Source organism: Diabrotica virgifera, chromosome 6 (genome assembly GCF_917563875.1).
Source record: "Diabrotica virgifera virgifera chromosome 6, PGI_DIABVI_V3a".
Taxonomy (NCBI): Eukaryota; Metazoa; Arthropoda; class Insecta; order Coleoptera; family Chrysomelidae; genus Diabrotica; species Diabrotica virgifera.
Window position 1 is genome coordinate 28304456 of NC_065448.1, and position 22780 is coordinate 28327235.

Consider the following 22780-nt stretch of genomic DNA (forward strand, 5'->3'; position numbering starts at 1 on the left):
CGGAAAAGTCCGTAAGAATGTTTGAGTTGTGAAATTATTTCACGAATTTTATATTTGTTTAGAGAATTAAGAGTTGTGGGAACCGAATCAGCCAACTTGGTTATATCAAGTTTTGCGGTGAGCCTCTGTCGGTTATATTTTGATCGGTCAGCCATGTTGCGAGAATGTGAGATTAGATAGATTATTTGCAAATGTCTAAACCTATAAATCGATGCGAAAATGAGAGAATATGTACAATATATTATATATTACACGTTTAATAGTGTGAGATTGGCTTAATAGTATCACCCTGTATGAGCGCAGATTAGTATATGAAATGCAAAACTATAAAATTTCAAAATATATGCAATTTTCCAAAATGGGTATTTTTCAGCAAGTGTGAGACACCCTTAACAAGTATTTAAATTAATTAAATTGAAGGAAAAAACAATTATTTATTTTCTATAGTTTTCTAGAAGTGTAAAATGAGCTTAAGCGAAGCTAAATGTAGCAAAAACTTACAATTTATGCAAGAAAACAAAATTATTTTTAATAATTTTTGTAACCTGTGAACCAGGCTTAATCGGATTCAAAATTATAAATTTAATTTAAATCAAAAGGTTGAACAAACAATGTTAAAATTATAACACCCGTACTATCAGCCAAGAAATGAGTACACTTTTTGTATACTATAAACAGAAAAATATATTTACGAAAATAAAATAATGTAATATATCGATACATTTTTGGCAAAGTAACGTAAGTGACATTTTTGGCGAAAATCATGTTTTTTCATTAAACTAACGCTATTAGTGTTTAGAAGGTACTGCCAAAGTGTAGTAAGCCTAGAATTACTTTAAACCTTTTTTTTTTAAATATTTTAAAAACGTATGTCCAGAATTGTTTTAATCATACCCGCAAAATAAACGCAACTTTAGCACTATTTCCGTAATAATAACGTAAGCAAACGTCGTTTACCGCCATAATAACGTAAGTACCGGTCGGATTCTGTTACTTACGTCAGATTTTCGCAGTCAGTGTTTGGCTTACGACAGTGACAGATTCGTGCTACAATCGACTAAATTATTGATTTTAGGTAAGTTATAACAAAAAACATGTATTTGTAGTTATTTCAAAAAACTCTAAAACCTTAACTAACATTATGAACCTGTAAAACTCCATTTCATATTTAATTTCGTTTATTTATTACAAATTATTTTGACATAACCTAAAAAAAAATTCGGTTGAATTGTTTGTTAAAAAATCTTTGTAAATTTTGATATAAAATATAAACTGTTTGTGAAAAAAATAAGTTTAAAATTGTAAAATTATCAATTTGAACTCTTGTATCTAGAAAACGGTTAGAAATAAAGAAATACTGCTTGCATGTTTCTATTCTGATTTGCATAGAATAGTGCAGTCACTGAAGGTTTTTACCTCCGATTTCGTTGAGCCTTCATCGATTTTCATGAACATTGGTGAGTAGTTAGAGGATACCTCAAGGAATAAAGGTGACATGATGCAAACTTGCGCTTTTACCCTGGGGGTGATGCTACCCCTTCTCGGGGGTGAAATTATTTTATTAAAAATGATACCATAAGTCGATAGAGGGACAAATTCTAAGCCAAATTTGTTATATAACGTTATTAAAATAAATCAATACATTTTGAGTTATTAAATAAATATCAAAGATTTTATTTTTTTCGTAAAAAATGCCTGTTTTAAAGTTGTTTTTCACGTATAACTCAAAAACTATAAGCTTTTACAAAAAACTTATTATTGACGAAATTGAAGATAATAAAAAACTAAATACACACCCCTTACATAAAGAACTAAATTAACATTAATTCAAAGTGAGTTCTGGGTAATTGAGTGTATATTATTTTCGACGAGTACTCAAATCTAAGCATTCAAGCTTAAATAACGGGAAAACGATGCACTTTATAAAATCTGCAAAGCACTTGTCAAAGTACTTCGTAATACCTATCAAATGAGCTGCAGAAGAAGTTAATAGCTTCGAAATTAAGCAAGTTATGATGAAAAGAAGAGAACCCTTTCGAATTTTTTAGAAAAAAGTTTATTAAGAACACTTGTTTAGAACTGAATTTTATTTACCATTTATGCCTTACCGACACTTGATCAGTGCCTAGATATTTTTAAGCTAAACTACTGTTAATAAACTACAAATAAAAAAATGAATACGTAATTGCAGATTATCCTAAAGCGTTTGTTTTTTTAAGGTCGAAAGCGACAAGAAAAGGTCGTTTGTGAACCTGAAAACATTTATAAGCAACTGCTTCCAATATCCGAATTTAAAAAAAGGGATCTGGAAAAACTTTGCAAAAATAATGTCATACCTGCCAGGTTTCATGATGAATATTTTAAATTAAAATGTAAGTCTTCTCTTCAAGATGAGTTAGCAGAGACTGATGCAAAGGATGACACTGATGATGAAGCCTCCAAAACTTAATAAAAAATATTATGTATTTAGTTTATTATGTATTTACTAGCAAGAATTTAATATTTCCTTTAGTTTTTTTTTCATCTAGCTATATAAATTCACTTAAATAAATATCAGATTGTTGTAACCTTATTATAATAAACGATTGTTTGTGGTAGGGGAGCAAAGTATGCTAAATGTGCAGTCACTCAAGCGCTTTGGTGACCTATTGGGTTGTGAAGAATAGGTCCTAAAACCAAAAAAAGTTAAGTAAAGTTTTCCATTTTAGTGGGCGCTTGCCATTTTTTAATTTAATTTTCCATTTTCAACAATAGTTTTTTCCTATTATAACGCCATCTATCCATAATTCGAAAAATTGTTTCGAATAAAAGTTACTTATTTTTACGTAAGGAATCCAAATCGGCAATAAAAAATGAGGGCCCCTATTTAAGATTTTAAAGTAACCCCCCACCCCACCTCCGCGGGGGTTCGTGTTTGGTGCCATTCGATAGATTTTTAAAAAATATTGAACAAGTATATTTTACAGTTTTTCGATCTGATGTTCCTTTCGCGAAATATCGCGGGATTCGTATTTAAAATATTAAATTTACCCCCCACCCCTCTCCGTGGGAAGTCGTGTTTGGTATCATTCGATAGATTTTTAAAAAATATTGAGCACATATTTTTTAGTTTTTCGATCTGTCATTCATTTCGCGAAATATTCGCTTTTTTCTTGTGAAACTTTGGGACTCACCCATTTCCTTACGCCCCGCCCAAATCGTCAGATTTTTAAAATATACACTCTTTTGCATGTACTTAATTTACCTTATCTTAATCTGACAATTTCGAGTTTTTTTAAGGATAGATTTTTTATTTCGGGCCCCCCTTAACGAACTCCCCTGTGTTAAGAGCCAATATATGGTAAAGGTACATCTGCAGGGTACCAGGTTTCTCCCCATATGATAATCTGACGCGCTCGAGTAACTGCAAAAATCCCCGCTTGGGCTCCCCTACCATTGTAATTCTTTCCAAATTACTTTAACTGCTACAATTTCCCGCCAAAGTGACGTATGTGTGTGCTTACGTTACATTTTTTATCAAGACTCAAGATTTTAGAACCCGTAAAGTAACTTAAGTATCAATTAACCGCTAAAACTATACAAAAACTTTAAAAAATATTGTTCTTTATTAAACTGTAGACCTCAAAAAACACCCTGGTAAATTTTGTATAATTTAAATAAGCTTAACCAGGTTAAATTAAAAACGTGGTTTTTCTACAAAAACGTTTTTGGTGACTTACGTTACTATGCCAAAAGTGTATCGATATGCAAATATTTTTTCATACAAACAAAACGACTCCTTTATTTGAACAAAGCAAGTAGTTTCTGAAATTGCACGTGTAGACCGGGCTTAACAACCTACCAGCTATTGTAGAGACGTGCTGGGTTAAATACTGAGAATTTGAGTGCAGAAAGAGAGGAATATTTTATTTTTGTGCCGGGGCGGCGTGGCTTGGAAATTTCCAAATGCAACAGAAAGACACTATAAATGAAAAACCGTTATTCTCAGAATAGAGATTATCAAAATATGCAAATACGAAGGACCTTGAGGATTTAATTAATAAATAATTAATATGATACGGCTCGATGGAACAGAAATGTTTAGGCAATACGTAAAGTATCCTTAACAATAGTAACCTATACTTATTGTACGGTTATAGAGTATATTCCCATAGGTAAGCTGGTTAAGAGTAGATAACGATTTTTCATATGTAATTTAAAGTATTATCTGCATAAATGGCACAAAGAATATTTGCTACGAGAGGTATATGGTTCAAAATGCATACAGTATCACGACTAATAAGTTATGTTCACATACATGTAGAGTACTTACAGTTTTATTCCTTGATGACGTGTCACATCAGAGCTCTGATTGAATTCCATAATCCATTTGGTTCATTTGTAAGGCACTCACTAATACGCTAAATAAATCATCGTCGATAATACTGAGCAGATTGAATTATCTGAGCGGTATAAAACGATAGCAAAAAAAGCCGGTAAAATGCGGCCTTTTTACGAATAGCGGGAGCGTCGATAGATTAGAGATGATTCTCGTTAGGAAGCTTTTGACGATCTGCACCGGCGAGGGGTTCAAATGCGAGTCTCAACAATAACCTGGAGTTTCCAGAAAGGTTACATAAATACTACTTGAATTTTAAGTAATCAGTAGTACAGGGGCGTAACTAATTATTTTAGTGAGCCGTGTATAATATATTTATTGTACATACCTCTTTCCGTAAATTGCTTAAAACAAATTTCACACTTATAAAGTTTTTCTCCAGTGTGCACTCTCAAATGTTTTTTCAAATTACTTGCTTCGCTAAACTGCTTAAAACAAATTTCACATTTATAAGGATTTTCTTCAGTGTGAACTTTTGTATGTTGATTTAAATAACTTTTCTGAGTGAACTGCTTAAAACAAATTTAACACTTATGAGTAGTGTGACCAACTCCAATTCAGTCGACTTCGGGACAAGGCTGAAAAGATACCTGAAATCCGGGCCTTTTCAATGAAATCGGGCCATTTTTTTAACGCAGAAGTTTAATATTCTCATTTTATTTATTATTTAACATTTTTATGTTGACAATGATATATTTGATGGGATTCAGCCACAATTGGTTGTAATAATAGGTTTGTTCTAGCATCAGTTTCAAACGGTTTGAAACAGTGGACCAGCGCGAGTAGAGGGGATAGCATTGGTGACTCTATTATGTTCTCTCACTGACCTGTTTGCTGACGGTTTCTGACTAGTTTGACTGTTTGCTAGAACAAACCTAATATGTAATTACATTTTTGTTACTTTTTGACGTTTCGACTTCCAATCCGGAAATTGTTCTAAAAAAAAAGTTAAATTAGAAAATACACTGATGCTGGATTTCGATGTAAATATAAACTTAGGTTAATATAAAAATGTAATTAGCATTACAACCAAGGGTGGCTTTAATCCCATCAAAAATATTACTGTCAAACATGCAAAAGAAAACCGCTTCAGAACATTTTTATGTTAATTACTTCTTACAATTTATATTGTAGCTTGTTTCTAAAAATCATATTTGTGTTGCGATGAAATATAATACCACCATAAAAAATGTTTGCATTTTGAATCTGGTATTAGAATATTACACTATAGAAATTGTCGACTTTTTACGTCCCACCAATTCAATTTTATGTGAATTCTTAGAAAAATAACGTATTCAAAAGTTAAAAATACAATTTTACCAAAAAGTTTTAAATTCGGATGGCCCGGAAACCTTATCCGGGACGCCGGGACACAATTTCGTAATTCGGGCCATGTCCCGGATTTTTCGGGCTAGTGGGTCACATTACTTATGAGGCTTTTCTCCAGTGTGCCCTTTTGTATGTTCATCTAAAGAAATTTTATGAGTAAACTGTTTAAAACAAACTTCACACTTGTAAGGCTTTTCTCCTGTGTGCAACCTCAAATGAACTTTCAAATGACTTGCTCGAGTAAACTGCTTAAAACAAATTTCACACTCGTGAGGTTTTTCTCCAGTGTGCACTCTCAAATGTACTTTCAAATGTCCTGCTCGACGGAACTGCTTAAAACAGATTTCACACTTGTAAGGTTTTTCTCCAGTGTGCACTCTCAAATGTCTTTTCAAATCACCTGCTTCACTAAATTGCTTAAAACAGATTTCACACTTGTGAGGTCTTTCTCCAGTGTGAACTCTCAAATGTACTTTCAAATGTCCTGCTCGACTGAACTGCTTAAAACAGATTTCACACCTGTAAGGCTTTTCTCCAGTGTGCACTCTCAAGTGTATTTTCAAATCACTTTTTGCAGTAAATTGTTTTAAACAAATGTCACACTTGTAAGGCTTTTCGCTAGAGTGCGTTTTTATACGTCGATTCAAAGAACTTTTGTAGTTAAATTGCTTAAAACAAATTTTACATTTACATGTAGAATTCTTTACTGTTGTTTCTTCAGTGGTTGCATTTTGTTGTTCTGTAGGGAATGCCAGTTTAGTTTTCATGGTTTCCATTCTGTTCTGGGAAAACCCTAAAATAAAAATACAAACTAAATATATAATTGTTTACGCAGAAACTACAAGGTAAAACGTTGTAGCTAAAACCCTTTAGCTAAAAACTTTAAATAAAAAAGCTGTAGCTTTAAAAAGATCTGTCTCGAGGCATCAAAGTCACTAACGAGTCTCCCATGCCAATCTCGAGACCACAAGTGATCTCGAATAGATAACACCTTGAGACTAATCTCGAGATTTTATCTCAAGTGGACAGTTACCTTAAGGTTTCACCACTTAAGGTCTGCGCTCATTAGATCGAATCGGTCGGCAACGGAACGAACCGATACAGCCCAGAATTAAATGCCTAAGCGCGCATTTATCAGCAACACATCGGCAAAATCTCGCCAGCTCAGTCAGTATACAATATTTACATATTTCCGAGAAGATAAATCCAAAAACTATTATTGTTAATTTGTTATTTTGCTTAAGTTTATTAGTTCCTATATTAGATTTACAATCAAGATGCAGTAGAAATAAACAAACCAAGACACTTCAAATGCTACTAGGAGCACTCCCGAATCATAATTTACAATGTATATACATTGTAAATCCTAACTCATGATTTCTAAAGATTATACATTGTAAATTATGATTCGGGAGTGCTCCTAGTAGCATTTAATGTGTCTTGGTTTGTTTATTTCTACTGGATCTTGATTGTAAATTTAGTATAAAGTTAATTATGCAATCTGTAATATATTTAAATTTTGCAATAAGTATATTGATTTTGTTATATTTCAATATTTCTTATTTATATTGACGATTTATGTAATTTGAGTAGGTACATCGTATTTGCTATTGTTTTTTTCTGACTTATTTTAAGGTTTGTCTATAAAATTGTACAATGTTCAATGACAATAAAGCATATTTCCATTATATTCTATTTTAGTGCACGGCAGAGGAACAACAAATAAACTTTCAAAAATAAATGAGTGCCTGAAATTTGTAAAAAACGAAACACGGAAAGGGAATTTGCTACTTTATTCCTTGATCTAATCGACCATCAAAACAAATTTTATCGATACAGTAGAGCGTCGATAATCCGAACTAATTGGTACAGGGGTAGTTCGGATTATCGAACATATGTTCAAAATACATACAAAGCTCATAAACATAGTGCATACATACGCTTTAGTTACAAGGAATAAAACACCTGCATAATAAACAAATATATTGTATGTATTTCTGCATAAATAAAACAAAAATTCGCGGTCATATTTTACCCATATTGTCATATTAAATCCAAAAATTCGGTCCGCGATCATATTTTTTAACTTTATAATTTTTTTGCGTTCGGACTAGCGAACGTTCGGATCATCGACGGACGATCATCATAATCTGGTCTATTATAAAAACTGATCTAACAAAACAAAATACATTTAATTATTTCACTTTAAAAATCATAGGTACTATGCTTTCTTTGAAAACTTACATGTACCATTATTTATTATAATGATACTTATCCGACAGCAACACATTGAATTCAGCATCGACTAATATCCGCTTACATTAAAAGAAAGACAACCTTTGGACCACCCACGTACATATTTTTCGGTTTGTTTTCTTCTACAACGGACGGACCGTTGTGGAAGCGCTAACTATACCTACACTGGGTATCGAATCGCTACACTGCACTACGGCGAACAGCAAAAGAATTCTCTTCCGATATATCGGTGCGTTGCGGTGTGAAGCGATGTTCTACGATTCCGTAAAGTAGGCGCTGAGTCATTTGAATACACAAAAATATTAAAATTCCGATCGATATGGTCCGTTCCGTATTAGTGGGCGCCGGCCTTTATGCATTTTAAGCTTTTTACTGGGATTTTATTTCTTTGGGTGCCGTCTTCTTAGCGAAGGTTCCCTTGCCTCCTCTGACCAGCCGCCACTGATAATATACAACCTTGTCTAACTCCTCTTTGGATGCTTATAGTTTCTGTATCACCCATTTCGGCTCTAACAGAGGCGTTTTGATTCCAGTAAAGTTCACGTATTGTATTAATGTCGTTTGGATCCAGGTTCTTTTTTTGCAAGCATCCTATTAGCTGATCATGTTTGACTTTGTCAAAAGCCTTTTCATAGTCTATAAAGCACAAGTAGACATCTTTTTGTTGATCCCGACACTTTTACATGAGAACAATGAAACTGAACAAAGCTTCTCGAGCCGTTTCGAAAGCCAAATTGTTCCGGACCCATCTGGGTGAGACATGAGATATGTGGCATGAGACTTATTAATCGAAAGTCGTTACATTTTTTTGCGTAGTTTGATTTAGGTATAGGTACAAACGTAGACGTTAACCAATCTTGTGGAAATGTACCACTCTTGTATATACTGTTCAAGAGTCTTGACAATAGTTCTAAATTGTCTTCTTCCAAAAGTTGTAATAATTTCACTATGAACATAGTCAGGTCCAGAGGCTGTTCCGGTTTTCATATTTTTTAAGGCGTATTTTATTTCTGATGTTAAGATGGGCAAGTCGGTATTTTCGATGTTTGTTTGTCTATCAATATTTATTGTTCTATTGTCTGAGAATAGGTTTTGTATATATGGGATTTTATGCACAATGTATTCTCAAGTGACTCTTCAAACTACCTCTTTCCGTAAATTGCTTAAAACAAATTTCACACTTATAAGGTTTTTCTCCAGTGTGCACTCTCAAATGTTTTTTCAAATTACTTGCTTCGCTAAACTGCTTAAAACAAATTTCACACTTGTGAGGTTTTTCTCCAGTGTGTACTCTCAAATGTTCTTTCAAATGACCTGCTTGACTAAACTGCTTAAAACAAATTTCACACTTGTGAGGTTTTTCTCCAGTGTGTACTTTTAAATGCTCTTTTAAATGACCTGCTTGACTAAACTGCTTAAAACAAATTTCACACTTATGAGGTTTTTCTCCAGTGTGCAATTTCAAATGTCTATTCAAGTTAACTTTCTGAGAAAACAGCTTAAAACAAATTTCACACTTGTAAGGCTTTTCTCCAGTGTGCATTGTCAAATGCCTTTTCAAATCACATGATTGAATAAACGGCTTAAAACAAATTTCACACTTGTGAGGTGATTCCTCCTTCGTGTGTACCCTTAAATGTATTTTCAAACCACTTTTTCGAGTAAACTGTTTAAAACAAATTTCACACTTGTGAGGATATTCTCCAGTGTGAACTTTCGTATGTTCATCTAAATAATTTTTTCGAGTGAACTGCTTAAAACAAGTTTCACACTTGTACGGCTTCTCTTCAGTGTGCACCGTTAAATGTCTTTGTAAATCACCTGCTTGACGAAATCGCTTAAAACAAATGTCACACCTGTACGGTGTTTCTCCAGTGTGCACCCTTAAATGTCTTTTCAATTCATTTTTTCGCGCAAACTGCTTAAAACAAATTTCACACTTGTAAGGCTTTTCTCCAGTGTGAACTTTCGTATGTGATTTCAAATGGCATATTTGACTAAACTGCTTTAAAACAAATTTCACACTTGTAAGGTAATTCTCCAGTGTGCACTTTCAAATGAAGTTTCAAATCGTATGCTTGAATAAACAGTCTAAAGCAAATCTCACACTTGTAAGGCCTTTCTCCAGTGTGCACTCTCAAATGTCTTTCCACTTGACTTTTCTGAACAAACTGCTTAAAACAAAATTTGCACTTGTAAGGCTTTTCTCCAGTATGCACCCTCAAATGAACTTTCAAATGACTTGCTCGAGTAAACTGTTTAAGACAAATGTCACACTTGTAAGGCGATTCTCCAGTGTGCACTCGCAAATGTCTTTTCAAATCGTGTGCCTGAGTAAACTGCTTAAAACAAATTTCACACCCATATGGCTTTTCTCCATTGTGCACTCTCGAATGTGTTTTCAAATTATGTTTCTGAGAAAACCGCTTCAAACAAATGTCACACTTGTAAAGCCTTTCTTTAGTGTGCGTTTTTATATGTCGTTTCAAAGAACCTATGTAGTTAAATTGCTTAAAACAAATTTTACATTTACATGTAGCATTCTTTACTGTTGTTTCTTCAGTGGTTGCATTTTGTTGTAGTGTAGGGCATGCCAGTTCAGTTTTCATGATTTCCATTCCGTTCTGGGAAAAACCTAAAATAAAAATACAAAGTAATTACAATATGCCTCAAAATAAAGTATACCGAACTGAAAGCTATTGATCACAGTTGTCATGGAGAGATTGAAGTAGTTTGTATAAGTCAAAACAATATTTGACTTTTGCTCACAAAAGTGGTGTAACAATTATATTGATGATGGTTTTAAGTGCTCAAGAAAAATCATTTATTGTTGAGACCTATTTTCGCTCATACGGAGTAGGGCGAGATGATGGGCCTAGATTAAAATTTGTTTCCACGAGGTTTGAAGAACGTTTCAACAAACGATCTCCTACAAAGCGCAGCATATTGTTGCTGGTGATAAAATTTAGACGTACTGGTTCCATACTTACCCAACGAAAAGGAAGATCTGGAAGGAGGAGAACCTCTAGGGACAACAACAATATGGGAAGAATTCTTGATAAAATCTTGGCTTGTCCTGAGAAAAGTCAACGGAGAATTTCAAAAGAGCTTGCTTTAAGTAAGTCTACTGTCCACCGAGCTGCAAAGGAGTTGGGAGCTTTTTCTTATCGCATTCAAGTGGTTAATAAACTAAGGGTGGCTGATAAACGCGAAAGAGTTGAATACTGTGGGAGAACATTGAGTATGGTTTACGATAATGAAAGCTTTCTCATGAATATTTGGTTCTCAGATGAAAGCCATATAACATTGAGTGGAGACATTAATAAACAAACAACACGATTTTTAGGATTTGAAAAGCCACAAGAGTTTATTGAGAGACCTCATTATAGTGAAAAGGTGACAGTGTGGTGCGCCATATCAAGTCATAGGATAATTGGTCCATACTTTTTAGAGGAAAATGGCAGACGTGTAACTGTTAATAAGCAGCGATACAAAGAATTGATTGTAATACCTTTTTACCAAGATCTTCGCCGGTCTTGCCGTGCTAGAAATTTACCATTCCGCTCACAGTGGTTTCAACAAGACGGGGCCACAGCGCATACCGCGGCAAAAACTTTAGCTTTGCTGCGACGCTACTTCCCAGGGCGTCTTATATCAAGAGGAAGTGATTACCCCTATCCATCTAATTCACCCGATCTTACACCACTTGATGCGTATTTGTGGGGGATTCTTAAAGAAAAGATTTACAGGGAGCCAATTCCGCATGATATTAACACATTGAAAGATAACATTCGTCGAGTTATAAATGAAATTTCAAGTGATGTTTGTAAGGCAATGATTAACAATCTTCAAGAGCGATATGAAAAATGTATTGTAATCCAAGGAGGACATACTTAACACATAATCTGTACTTATAAGTAATGTTAGCACTCTAGAGACATAAATTATAAATTATTTAATTGTTCAATTATATATTTCATTTTCGGTATACTTTATTTTGGGGCATACTGTATATAATTTTTTTAAGCAGAAACTACAGGCTAAAACAAAGTAACAAAATTTAGGAATAATGAATATAATATAGTCTGGGCACAGTATACAGAGGTTAAACAGTAAAATCACTCCGCTGTCGGCACTTTGATCTGGACAAGTAATACAAGTAAGACTAGACAAATAGTGATTCACCAGTGGTACACTGCTTTTTTGGTGACCCCACAGAGTCGTACCAAAACTTTTTGAGCCTACTACTATTTATTAAAATAAAGAATGCGGCTTCCCATATTTAACTGTTCTTAAATAATAATAATAATAGCGTTTATTGTCCAACAGAATCCATTTACAGGACAAAATTTAACGCAAAAAAATTAAATAAAATATTTTTAATTCATAGGTACCGATAACACGTTTATCAAAAATTTTACAAAAGTAAATTTTTAACATAAATAAATAAATTATTAATCACCTACGTAGATCTTGGCCATAGAAATAAGTTGCTTTAAACTGCAGTTAAATATATCGCAGTAACTACTTAAGGGCACCCAAAGTCCCATTTAACGACAATGTTAACATTATGTCACATATCTCTGTAACCAAAGCACTTAGAGACCTAATTCTTTTTTTTATTTTGAAACTACATATATTTTTTAGTGCCGCGTAGATTTTTGTAAAGTTGGAGTGAAAGAAACATTTATTTTAAAATTTTTTAAAATACTTCTACAAAAAAAAAACTCAAAAGTTTAGATTTTATTTTACTTGTTTTTATACATTTTTCAATAAAACTTTACGCGGCACTTGATATTGTCTATCTACAACTACTGTAAAAATTTGGACCTTCTATCATCTAAGGATCCAGATATATTTGACATCAAAAGTTAAAAACCTAGTATTCGGGAAATCGCAAAAACATAAAACACTCGAATAGGTTGTAAAGCCACCGGTCCACGGTAAGGTGAGTGCAGACGCTCAGGACTCAGGGGCGCTATTCTTGACCACTCGTCGGCACTCGTAAGTACAATAAATGTCATTCGCAGGATTGAACGATGCGAACGAAATAGAGCTTTTCGTATTCTTGAGCACTCGCAACAATTGCGAACGTTCCAAACTCGCTACGAGTGCTTGTAATCATTCGCATCGTCTTCGCAAGTGAAGATTGTAAGGTTTTATGTTTATTTTTAAATGGAATTTGGAAATTGTATATTTAATTGTTGCTGTGACTTTTATGTAGAATAATAATTGGTGCGATAAGCTTTATACTTTTATTCATTCATTAATAGTTAATACATTTTTTAATTTTCCAGGTAAAGTTAAATAAGAAGAAAAATTATTTTGAGTAAAGGCATTTGAAAATTTTGCACTTAGCAAATTAGGATTTTTTCCATTAGGTTATTCCATTCAAAAGTTACCGAGCTCAGAAGTATGACTCAATTTTTCTTTAAAAAAGGGAAAACGTTTGTGGATATGTATATATGTATGTGTGTGGAAAAGTTAAACCGATCTGAATTTTTTTTCGCTGTTTGAAGAGGGGGTCAGGGCCGATTCAGAACCGGTGTAGTTTGTGACTTTTGACCACCCATCAGCCAGCGATAGGACTTGAAAGGTACAAAACGGCGTATTTTTTGGGTTTATATATCTTCGGTTCAAGAAGAGACAGGAAAACCGCAAATACACCAAATCAATAGTGTTGAGTTAAGCTTTCAAATGGTGTTAAGCCGTCAGGATCAGACATACACACGGCTCAGTATAGCCGAAAAACTGAAAAACTAAACTTTGAAAATTTTGGTTTTTCGACAATTACTCAAAATTTCAACCTACGAATTGCGCCAATAACTGAGCGTTTGTAGACTCTAGACGAATCTAACGGTGTATACCTCATATCTTGGAAAATTCAAATTTTTAAGTTATATGCCTCATAAGTATGATCAAATCTATTTCCTATGGGAAAAACGGTTTTTCAAGCTCAATAATTTCTGTAATAGCTTCAGCTGTCATACTTGACCTTAGATCCATCAGATACTACTGGTCAATACGTTTCAAACTCATGTTTATTGATAAAAATCGGTTAAGCCGTTTAGAAGTTATTAAGCTACAAAAGTATAATCCAATTAACGATTATTCCCGAAATGGTTTATGTAGTTGTAGTGGTTACGACGCTAAATTTGATCTGGCAACGGGCAATCCGAGTTCATTTACCGGCCATCTCAATATATTTTTTAATCTATTTCGAATAGAAAAAAATCTAGTGTACATTCGATGGACACTAGATCATTTGGGAGATAATGCAACAAAGGTAATTTATAAAACTTATAACGTGTAATCGAGGAATATTGCATTCAACTTCATACATTTAATTTATAAATAACTTTGAAAAACTCCTGATACAAGAATAAAAAACCGCTAAACGCCGTAAAAATGAGTGGCGCATACAATATTCCAGCTACAAAAGATCTGCTATGAATATTACGTGGCGCGAAAATGTATTTTCATTTTGATGCAAAACAAAATTCTAGTTTTATTTTAAAAGATTGTTTCATAATATTTGCTAAATTTGAAGTAAACGCGCCACAAAAGAGTTTCAAAATTCAAACTGTATCAAAGTTACTCTTTTGTGGCGCGTTTACTTCAAATTTAGCAAATATTATGAAAAAATCTTTTATTAAAATAAAACTAGAATTTTGTTTTGCATCAAAATGAAAATACATTTTCGCGCCACGTAATATTCATATCAGATATTTTGTAGCTGGAATATTGTATGCGCCACTCATTTTTGCGGCGTTTAGCGGTTTTTTATTATTGTATACTTTTTGCGCAGAAACTACAGGGTAAAACGTTTTAGCTAAAAGCTTTAAATAAAAAAGTTGTAGCTTTCAAAAAGATCTGTCTGAATTTTTGGCGGGAAATTTTGAGACTAAAGTCACAAACGAGTCTCCCAGGCCGATCTCGAGACCACAAGTGATCTCAAATAGACTACACCTTGAGACAAATCTCGAGATTTTATCTCAAGTGGACAGTTACCTTAAGGTTTCACCACTTAAGGTCTGCGCTCGTTAGATCGAATCGGTCGGCAACGGAACGGACCGCTACAGCCAGAACTAAATCCCTAAGCGCGCATTTATCGGCAACGCATCGGCAAAATCTCGCCAGCTCAGTCAGTATACATATTTCCGAAAAGATAAATCCAAAAATTATTATTGTTAGTAGTTTATTATTTTGCTTAAGTTTATTATTAGTTCCTATACTAGTTTTACAATCAAGATGCAGTAGAAATAAACAAACCAAGACACTTTAAATGCTACTAGGAACACTCCCAAATTATAATTTACAATGTACATATATACATTGTAAATCCCAACTCATGATTTCTAAAGTTTATACATTGTAAATTATGATTCGGGAGTGCTCCTAGTAGCATTTAATGTGTCTTGGTTTGTTTATTTCTATTGCATCTTGATTGTAAATTTAGTATAAAGTTAATTATGCAATCTGTAATTTATTTAAATTTTGCAATATATTGTTTTTGTTATATTTCAATATTTCTTATTTATATTGACGATTTATGTAATTTGAGTACATCGTATTTGCTATTGTTTTTTTTCTGACTCATTTTAAGATTTGTCTATAAAATTGTACAATGTTCAATGACAATAAAACATATTTCCAATATATTCTATTTTTGTGAGCGGAAGAGGGATAACAAATAAACTTTCAAAAATAAATGAGTGCATGAAATTTGTAAAAAACGAAACACGGAAAGGGAATTTGCTGCTTTATTTATTGATCTAATCGATCATCAAAACAAATTTTATCGATACATACTTCAGAATGCATTACGAAAAATATTAATCTGATCTATTATAAAAACTGATCTAACAAAACAAAATACATTTAAATATTTCACTTTAAAAATCATAGGTACTATGCTTTCTTTGAAAACTTATATGTACCATTATTTATTATAATGGTACTTATCCGACAGCAACACATTGAATTCAGCATCGACTAACATCCGCTTACATTAAAATAAAGACAACCTTTAGACCACCCACGTCCATATTTTTCGGTTTGTTTTCTTCTACAACGGACGGACCGTTGTGGAAGCGCTAACTATACACTGGGTATCGAATCGCTACACTGCACTACGGCGAACAGCAAAAGAATTCTCTTCCGAGATATCGGTGCGTTGCGGTGTGAAGCGATGTTCTACGATTATGTAAAGTAGACGCTGAGTCATTTGAATACACGAAAATATTAAAATTCCGATCGACATGGTCCGTTCCGTATTAGTGGGCGCCGGCCTTTATGCATTTTAAGCTTTTTACTGGGATTTTATCTTCTTCTTTGGATGCCGTCTTCTTAGCGAAGGTTCCCTTGCCTCCTCTGACCAGCCGCCACTGATAATATACAACCTTGTCTAACTCCTCTTTGGATGCTCATAGTTTCAGTATCACCCATTTCGGCTCTAACAGAGGCGTTTTGATTCCAGTAAAGTTCACGTATTGTGTTAATGTCGTTTGGATCCAGGTTCTTTTTTTGCAAGCATCCTATTAGCTGATCATGTTTGACTTTGTCAAAAGCCTTTTCATAGTCTATAAAGCACAAGTGGACATCTTTTTGTTGATCCCGACACTCTTACATGAGAACAATGAAACTGAACAAAGCTTCTCGAGCCGTTTCGAAAGCCAAATTGTTCTGGACCCATATCTTCTTCGCATTTTTTGTAAATTCTGTTATGGATAATTTTTAGAAATAGTTTCAGAATATGTGGCATGAGACTTATTAATCGAAAGTCGTTACATTTTTTTGCGTAGTTTGATTTAGGTATAGGTACAAACGTAGACGTTAACCAATCTTGTGGAATTTTACCACTCTTGTATATACTGTTCAAGAGTCTTGACAATAGTTCTAAATTGTCTTCTTCCAAAAGTTGTATAACTTCACTATGAACATAGTCAGGCCCAGAGGCTGTTCCGGTTTTCATATTTTTTAAGGTGTATTTTATTTCTGATGTTAAGATGGGCAAGCCGTTATTTTCGATGTTTGTTTGTCTATCAATTTATGGGATTTTATGCAGAATGTTTTCTCAAGTGACTTTTCAAACTACCTCTTTCCGTAAATTGCTTAAAACAAATTTCACACTTATAAAGTTTTTCTCCAGTGTGCACTCTCAAATGTTTTTTCAAATTACTTGCTTCGCTAAACTGCTTAAAACAAATTTCAAATTTATAAGGATTTTCTTCAGTGTGAACTTTTGTATGTTGATTTAAATAACTTTTCTGAGTGAACTGCTTAAAACAAATTTAACACTTATGAGTAGTGTGACCAACTCCAATTCAGTCGACTTCGGGACAAGGCTGAAAAGATACCTGAAATCCGGGACTTTTCAATGAAATCGGGCCATTTTTTTAACGCAGAACTTTAATATTCTCATTTTATTTATTATTTAACATTTTTATGTTGACAATGATATATTTGATGGGATTCAGCCACAATTGGTTGTAATAATAGGTTTGTTCTAGCATCTAGCATCAGTTTCAAACGGTTTGAAACAGTGGACCAGCGCGAGTAGAGGGGATAGCATTGGTGACTGTATTATATTCTCTCACTGACCAACTGTTTGCTGGCGGTTTCTGACTAGTTTGACTGTTTGCTAGAACAAACCTAATATGTACATAATTACATTTTTGTTACTTTTTGACGTTTCGAGTTCCAATCCGGAAATTGTTCTCAAAAAAAGGTAAATTAAAAATCAACTGATGCTGGATTTCGATGTAAATATAAACTTAGGTTAATATAAAAATGTAATTATCATTACAACCAAGGGTGGCTTTAATCCCATCAAAAATATTACTGTCAAACATGCAAAAGAAAACCGCTTCAGAACATTTTTATGTTAATTACTTCTTACTATTTATATTGTAGCTTCCCAGGCAACCAAGAGACGTCAACAACGTCGAGGAAACGTCAGTTTTTGGTTGAATATACACACGTGGTTGAACATTACGTCATACCGACGTCTTTTGTAGATGATTTTAAATGCGTAAAATTAATGACGTTTAAAGTACGTTTAAAAGACGTTTTCATTTCAGACAGCCGAAGTCTGACGGCTGACGTCACGAAATTGGGAGAAGCTTAAAAGTTACAAAACAAAGGTTATAGGTTATATAAAATTAACATGAAGTAAAACTCCCTAGTGTAGTTGGTATATTTAATAAAAATTATAAAAATTTTTTTTTTTTTTTTTTAAAAATCCAAACGGATTACGTTCAAAACGTTTTCAGACTTATCAGTCCATCATCAGTGAACTCTCTGTCCTTGCTAAATAGCCACAATGCCAAACACTGGTCAAGATGTATGTTCTAACTAGGTTATGTTTGTATCGTCGTTTCATTACATTGTTTGATATCGTATTTTGCCTATTTTGGATTCATTTGGCTTTTGTTGGCTGTTTTTTAAAACGTTTGTTTGTCATTTGTGAATTTTATAAATTTACCATAATGCAAAGTGATTATTTAAGGAAATTATTATTGGAAACTCAAAATGTTGGAGAAAAAGGTAGGCCAAACAATTTTGATTTACTGTTCATTTTTCCCTGATATTTATCAATAATGATGAATTTTGCAAGCAATAACATTATTTCTTTTATTGTTTTAGATATTCATATTGAAGCTGAAAATAATTGGAGATTTAGATCCATATACAATTCAGTCCATCAGAATTGGATTTTACAGTAAAATGCATATTCCACCAATTACTATTATAATGCTATTATAGATACATATTTATACATATTATCTAGTAGAGTCTCACAGTTACTACTTTAAGCAGCAGATGAAAGCATACAAAAGCCTTCAGGCACATAAAAGCCTTCACAACTGGATTTGTTTTGAAAGGAGTAAAAATTGTTAATGATATTTATATTATTGTTGGAAAGGTATGTCTTTATTTTATTTATTCACCATTAAGAAATATATGAATAACAGTATTAGCGTCTTTTGGATAAATTGGTTTTAAATATTAGATTTATTTACGTTTATATATCTTTATGAAACCAGACATATTGTCGTCCTAATTTGTAAACTGTGTAACTCTATATTTCTTTGAAAATGAGTTATTACTGCCATTTATTTGAAAAAATCCCTACTCGTTTAAAAAAGGATGCACATGCATATTTTACCAGAATAGTAAATAGTGACCTCTTTGTATACTATTCGTATATTAAACAATATAGGTACAAATGTTAGTGATATGTGTACCTATCTATAAAATATTCCATTTTAGCATCCTATCTTTTAAAACAGGAGATACGTAGTATTCACATTAGTCATATTTAGAGAAATAGTTTTTTGTGTCTCCTGTAAAATTTGGATAAATGGAGTTGCGCAGTTTACAGATTAGGTCAACGACATGTAGTTGCTATGATAGAAAAGAGAATAATAAACAGTCATGATTGTTTGTTCTAAAATTATATTATATGAATGTCTGATTTTAAAATATTCCCAATCATTGTAAAGAACGCAAATACTCTAATAAAAATAAATTTTGATAGTTGAAGCATTCCCACAAAGATAAAATATTTTTTTTAGGTGAAGCATTCCCAAAAAGCTAATGCTAAACCACTAGGTGCTTGGGTGATAGCCAGTTCCAATGGCATAGCAAATGCACATTGCATGTGTCTGGCCGGTAATAGTGAAGTTTGCAGCCATATTGCAGCAATCTTATTTGCAGCTGAGTATGCCCACACCAAGACAGAAGAAAAAGAACCCAATGCATGTACAGATGTTACAGCTATGTACATTCTCTGATGAAAAACTAATGAGTTTTGAAATTGTTCGGTCAGAGTGCTTGTTGCGCTCTCTAAACGAACTGAAATATAAGACGGCTTTGGCGTCATATTGCAGTGATATGAAAATGGTTAGTCATTTTTAATTATAATGTACTTCTTCATCATGAGTATTTATGTATAGGGCTTTTCATTCACAGTAATTTGTTTCGAACTTCATACATGACTGTCATGTGTCACATATTAATATATCTACGTCATACGTTATTGGTATATACCAATGATACAAACCAAAGATGTATGGCGTAGATATTTTAATATTATGTGACACATGACAGAAGCTCGAAACAAATGACAGTCGATGAAAAGCCCTATTAGTCTTTTAAGTGTGTATTATCAGATATCACGTGTAAATTGTTTTTATCATTTTAATTTGGTCATTACAGTCCCTTAATCAAAAAATATATTTTTGAGGTGTCTGTAGATCTTTTTGTATGCAAAAATTTGTAATAATTATTTGAAATCAATTTGAGGATTTTGAGAGTATGGAAATATATGTGAGAACACATACTATTATAGTTTTGTCCCATTTTTTATCATTCAATCGTCTTCCTTAAAATTTATAAATATAAAGCAGATAGTTTTCATTGAAATTCAATATATTGGCTCTTATTTGTATGTATTCAATTCTGACTAAAGGTACGATTCTGAAAACGACTGCAGAAGGCAACTGCAAACATCAGTTGCAGTTCTCGGCGTTATGGACGTTACTACTTTGCACTATGAGACTGATTCCGACATCTGACTGCAACTGCTGTCCGGCAGAACGTCAGTTGCTAATAATTATGCAAATTAATAGTGCAAAATAATGACGTCTGTCATGGTAACAACTGTAACTGCCGTCTGCAGTCGTTGTTGGAATCGTACCTTTAAACTGTGTGGTATAATTATAATAATTATATATATTATATAACTTAATTGGTTTAAACTTAAGTTTGTTATTAAATTGTGACTTAAATGTTTAATTTGTTAATAAATGATTTATTAGTTTATATGTTGTTTCACTTTTGACACAGTAAATATTTATAATATAAAAAGTGGAAATTCTATGTATGTTATATATGTTGCATTGAGGATATTGTAATTCTATGCATTTTAACGAGCATTCCATCTGGTTTTACTTAAATGGAAAAATTGCAATACTAACAATGCCCATACGAATAATTGAATGGGTCTGCCGAATAATGTTGTAAGCGCCACATGGTTTGTTTTTGAGAAGTCAAAGAAAAAGTTTTATTGTGATAATGGTGAGTTTATACATTTTAAGGGTTAGTAATACAGTTTTTAAATACAAAATACAAACTGTATTACTCACCTTTATAATGTATAAACTCACCATTATCACAATATAAAACTTTTTCTTTGACTTCTCAAAAACAAACCATGTGGCGGACCCATTCAATTATTGTGTGTTTCTAAAACCATAAAATGAAAAATAAATCTAAAAACCGACGCAAAATCGACGTAAAAACTACGTTTTTCATTTCACGTATTTAAAACGTGATAAAAATGACGTGATTTATGGTGGGACATATTCACGTGATTTTCGACGTCGAAAAAACGTGATAAACTGACGTCGTTTGGTGATAATTATGACGTTTTTTCAACGTTTTGTAAACGTTATTTGGTTGCCTGGGTTGTTTCTTAAAATCATATTTGTGTTGCGATGAAATATAATACCACCATATAAAATGTTTGCATTTTGAATCTGGTATTAGAATATTACACTCTAGAAATTGTCGACTTTTTACGTCCCACCAATTCAATTTTATGTGAATTCTTAGAAAAATAACGTATTCAAAAGTTCAAAATACAATTTTACCAAAAAGTTTAAAATTCGGATTGCCCGGAAATCTTGTCCGGGACGCCGGGACACAATTTCGTAATTCGGGCCATGTCCCGGATTTTTCGGGCTAGTGGGTCACACTACTTATGAGGCTTTTCTCCAGTGTGACCTTTTGTATGTTCATCTAAAGAAATTTTATGAGTAAACTGTTTAAAACAAACTTCACACTGGTAAGGCTTTTCCCCGGTGTGCAACCTCAAATGAACTTTCAAATGACTTGCTCGAGTAAACTGCTTAAAACAAATTTCACACTCGTGAGGTTTTTCTCCAGTGTGCACTCTCAAATGTACTTTCAAATGTCCTGTGCGACGGAACTGGTTAAAACAGATTTCACACTTGTAAGGTTTTTCTCCAGTGTGCACTCTCAAATGTCTTTTCAAATCACCTGCTTCACTAAATTGCTTAAAACAGATTTCACACTTGTGAGGTCTTTCTCCAGTGTGAACTCTCAAATGTACTTTCAAATGCCCTGCTCGACTGAACTGCTTAAAACAGATTTCACACCTGTAAGGCTTTTCTCCAGTGTGCACTCTCAAGTGTATTTTCAAATCACTTTTTGCAGTAAATTGTTTTAAACAAATGTCACACTTGTAAGGCTTTTCGCTAGAGTGCGTTTTTATATGTCGATTCAAAGAACTTTTGTAGTGAAATTGCTTAAAACAAATTTTACATTTACATGTAGAATTCTTTACTGTTGTTTCTTCAGTGGTTGCATTTTGTTGTTCTGTAGGGCATGCCAGTTTAGTTTTCATTATTTCCATTCCGTTCTGGGAAAACCCTAAAATAAAAATACAAACTAAATATATAATTGTTTACGCAGAAACTACAAGGTAAATCGTTGTAGCTAAAACCCTTTAGCTAAAAACTTTAAATAAAAAAGTTGTAGCTTTCAAAAAGATATGTCTAAATTTTTTTTAATTTTTGGCGGCAAATCTCGAGACTAAAGTCACTAACGAGTCTCCCATGCCAATCTCGAGACCACAAGTGATCTCAAATAGATAACACCTTGAGACTAATCTCGAGATTTTATCTCAAGTGGAGAGTTACCTTAAGGTTTCACCACTTAAGGTCTGCGCTCATTAGATCGAATCGGTCGGCAACGGAACGAACCGCTACAGCCTAGAATTAAATTCCT

General features: G+C 33.2%; 1 protein-coding gene across 1 annotated transcript in view; it reads right to left on the reverse strand.

Moving 5' to 3' along the window:
- Positions 1–7485: 7485 nt before the first annotated feature.
- LOC114328666 (zinc finger protein 271-like) overlaps positions 7486–22780 on the reverse strand; it is an 89368-nt gene continuing 74073 nt past the window's right edge. The window contains exons 2-4 of the mRNA XM_050652611.1: positions 21730–22423; positions 10954–10988; positions 7486–10598 (exon numbers count right to left, since the gene is read on the reverse strand). Coding sequence (XP_050508568.1) covers positions 9961–10598; positions 10954–10988; positions 21730–22423 — 1367 coding nt within the window. The 3' untranslated portion in view covers positions 7486–9960. The remainder of the gene's footprint in view (positions 10599–10953; positions 10989–21729; positions 22424–22780) is intronic.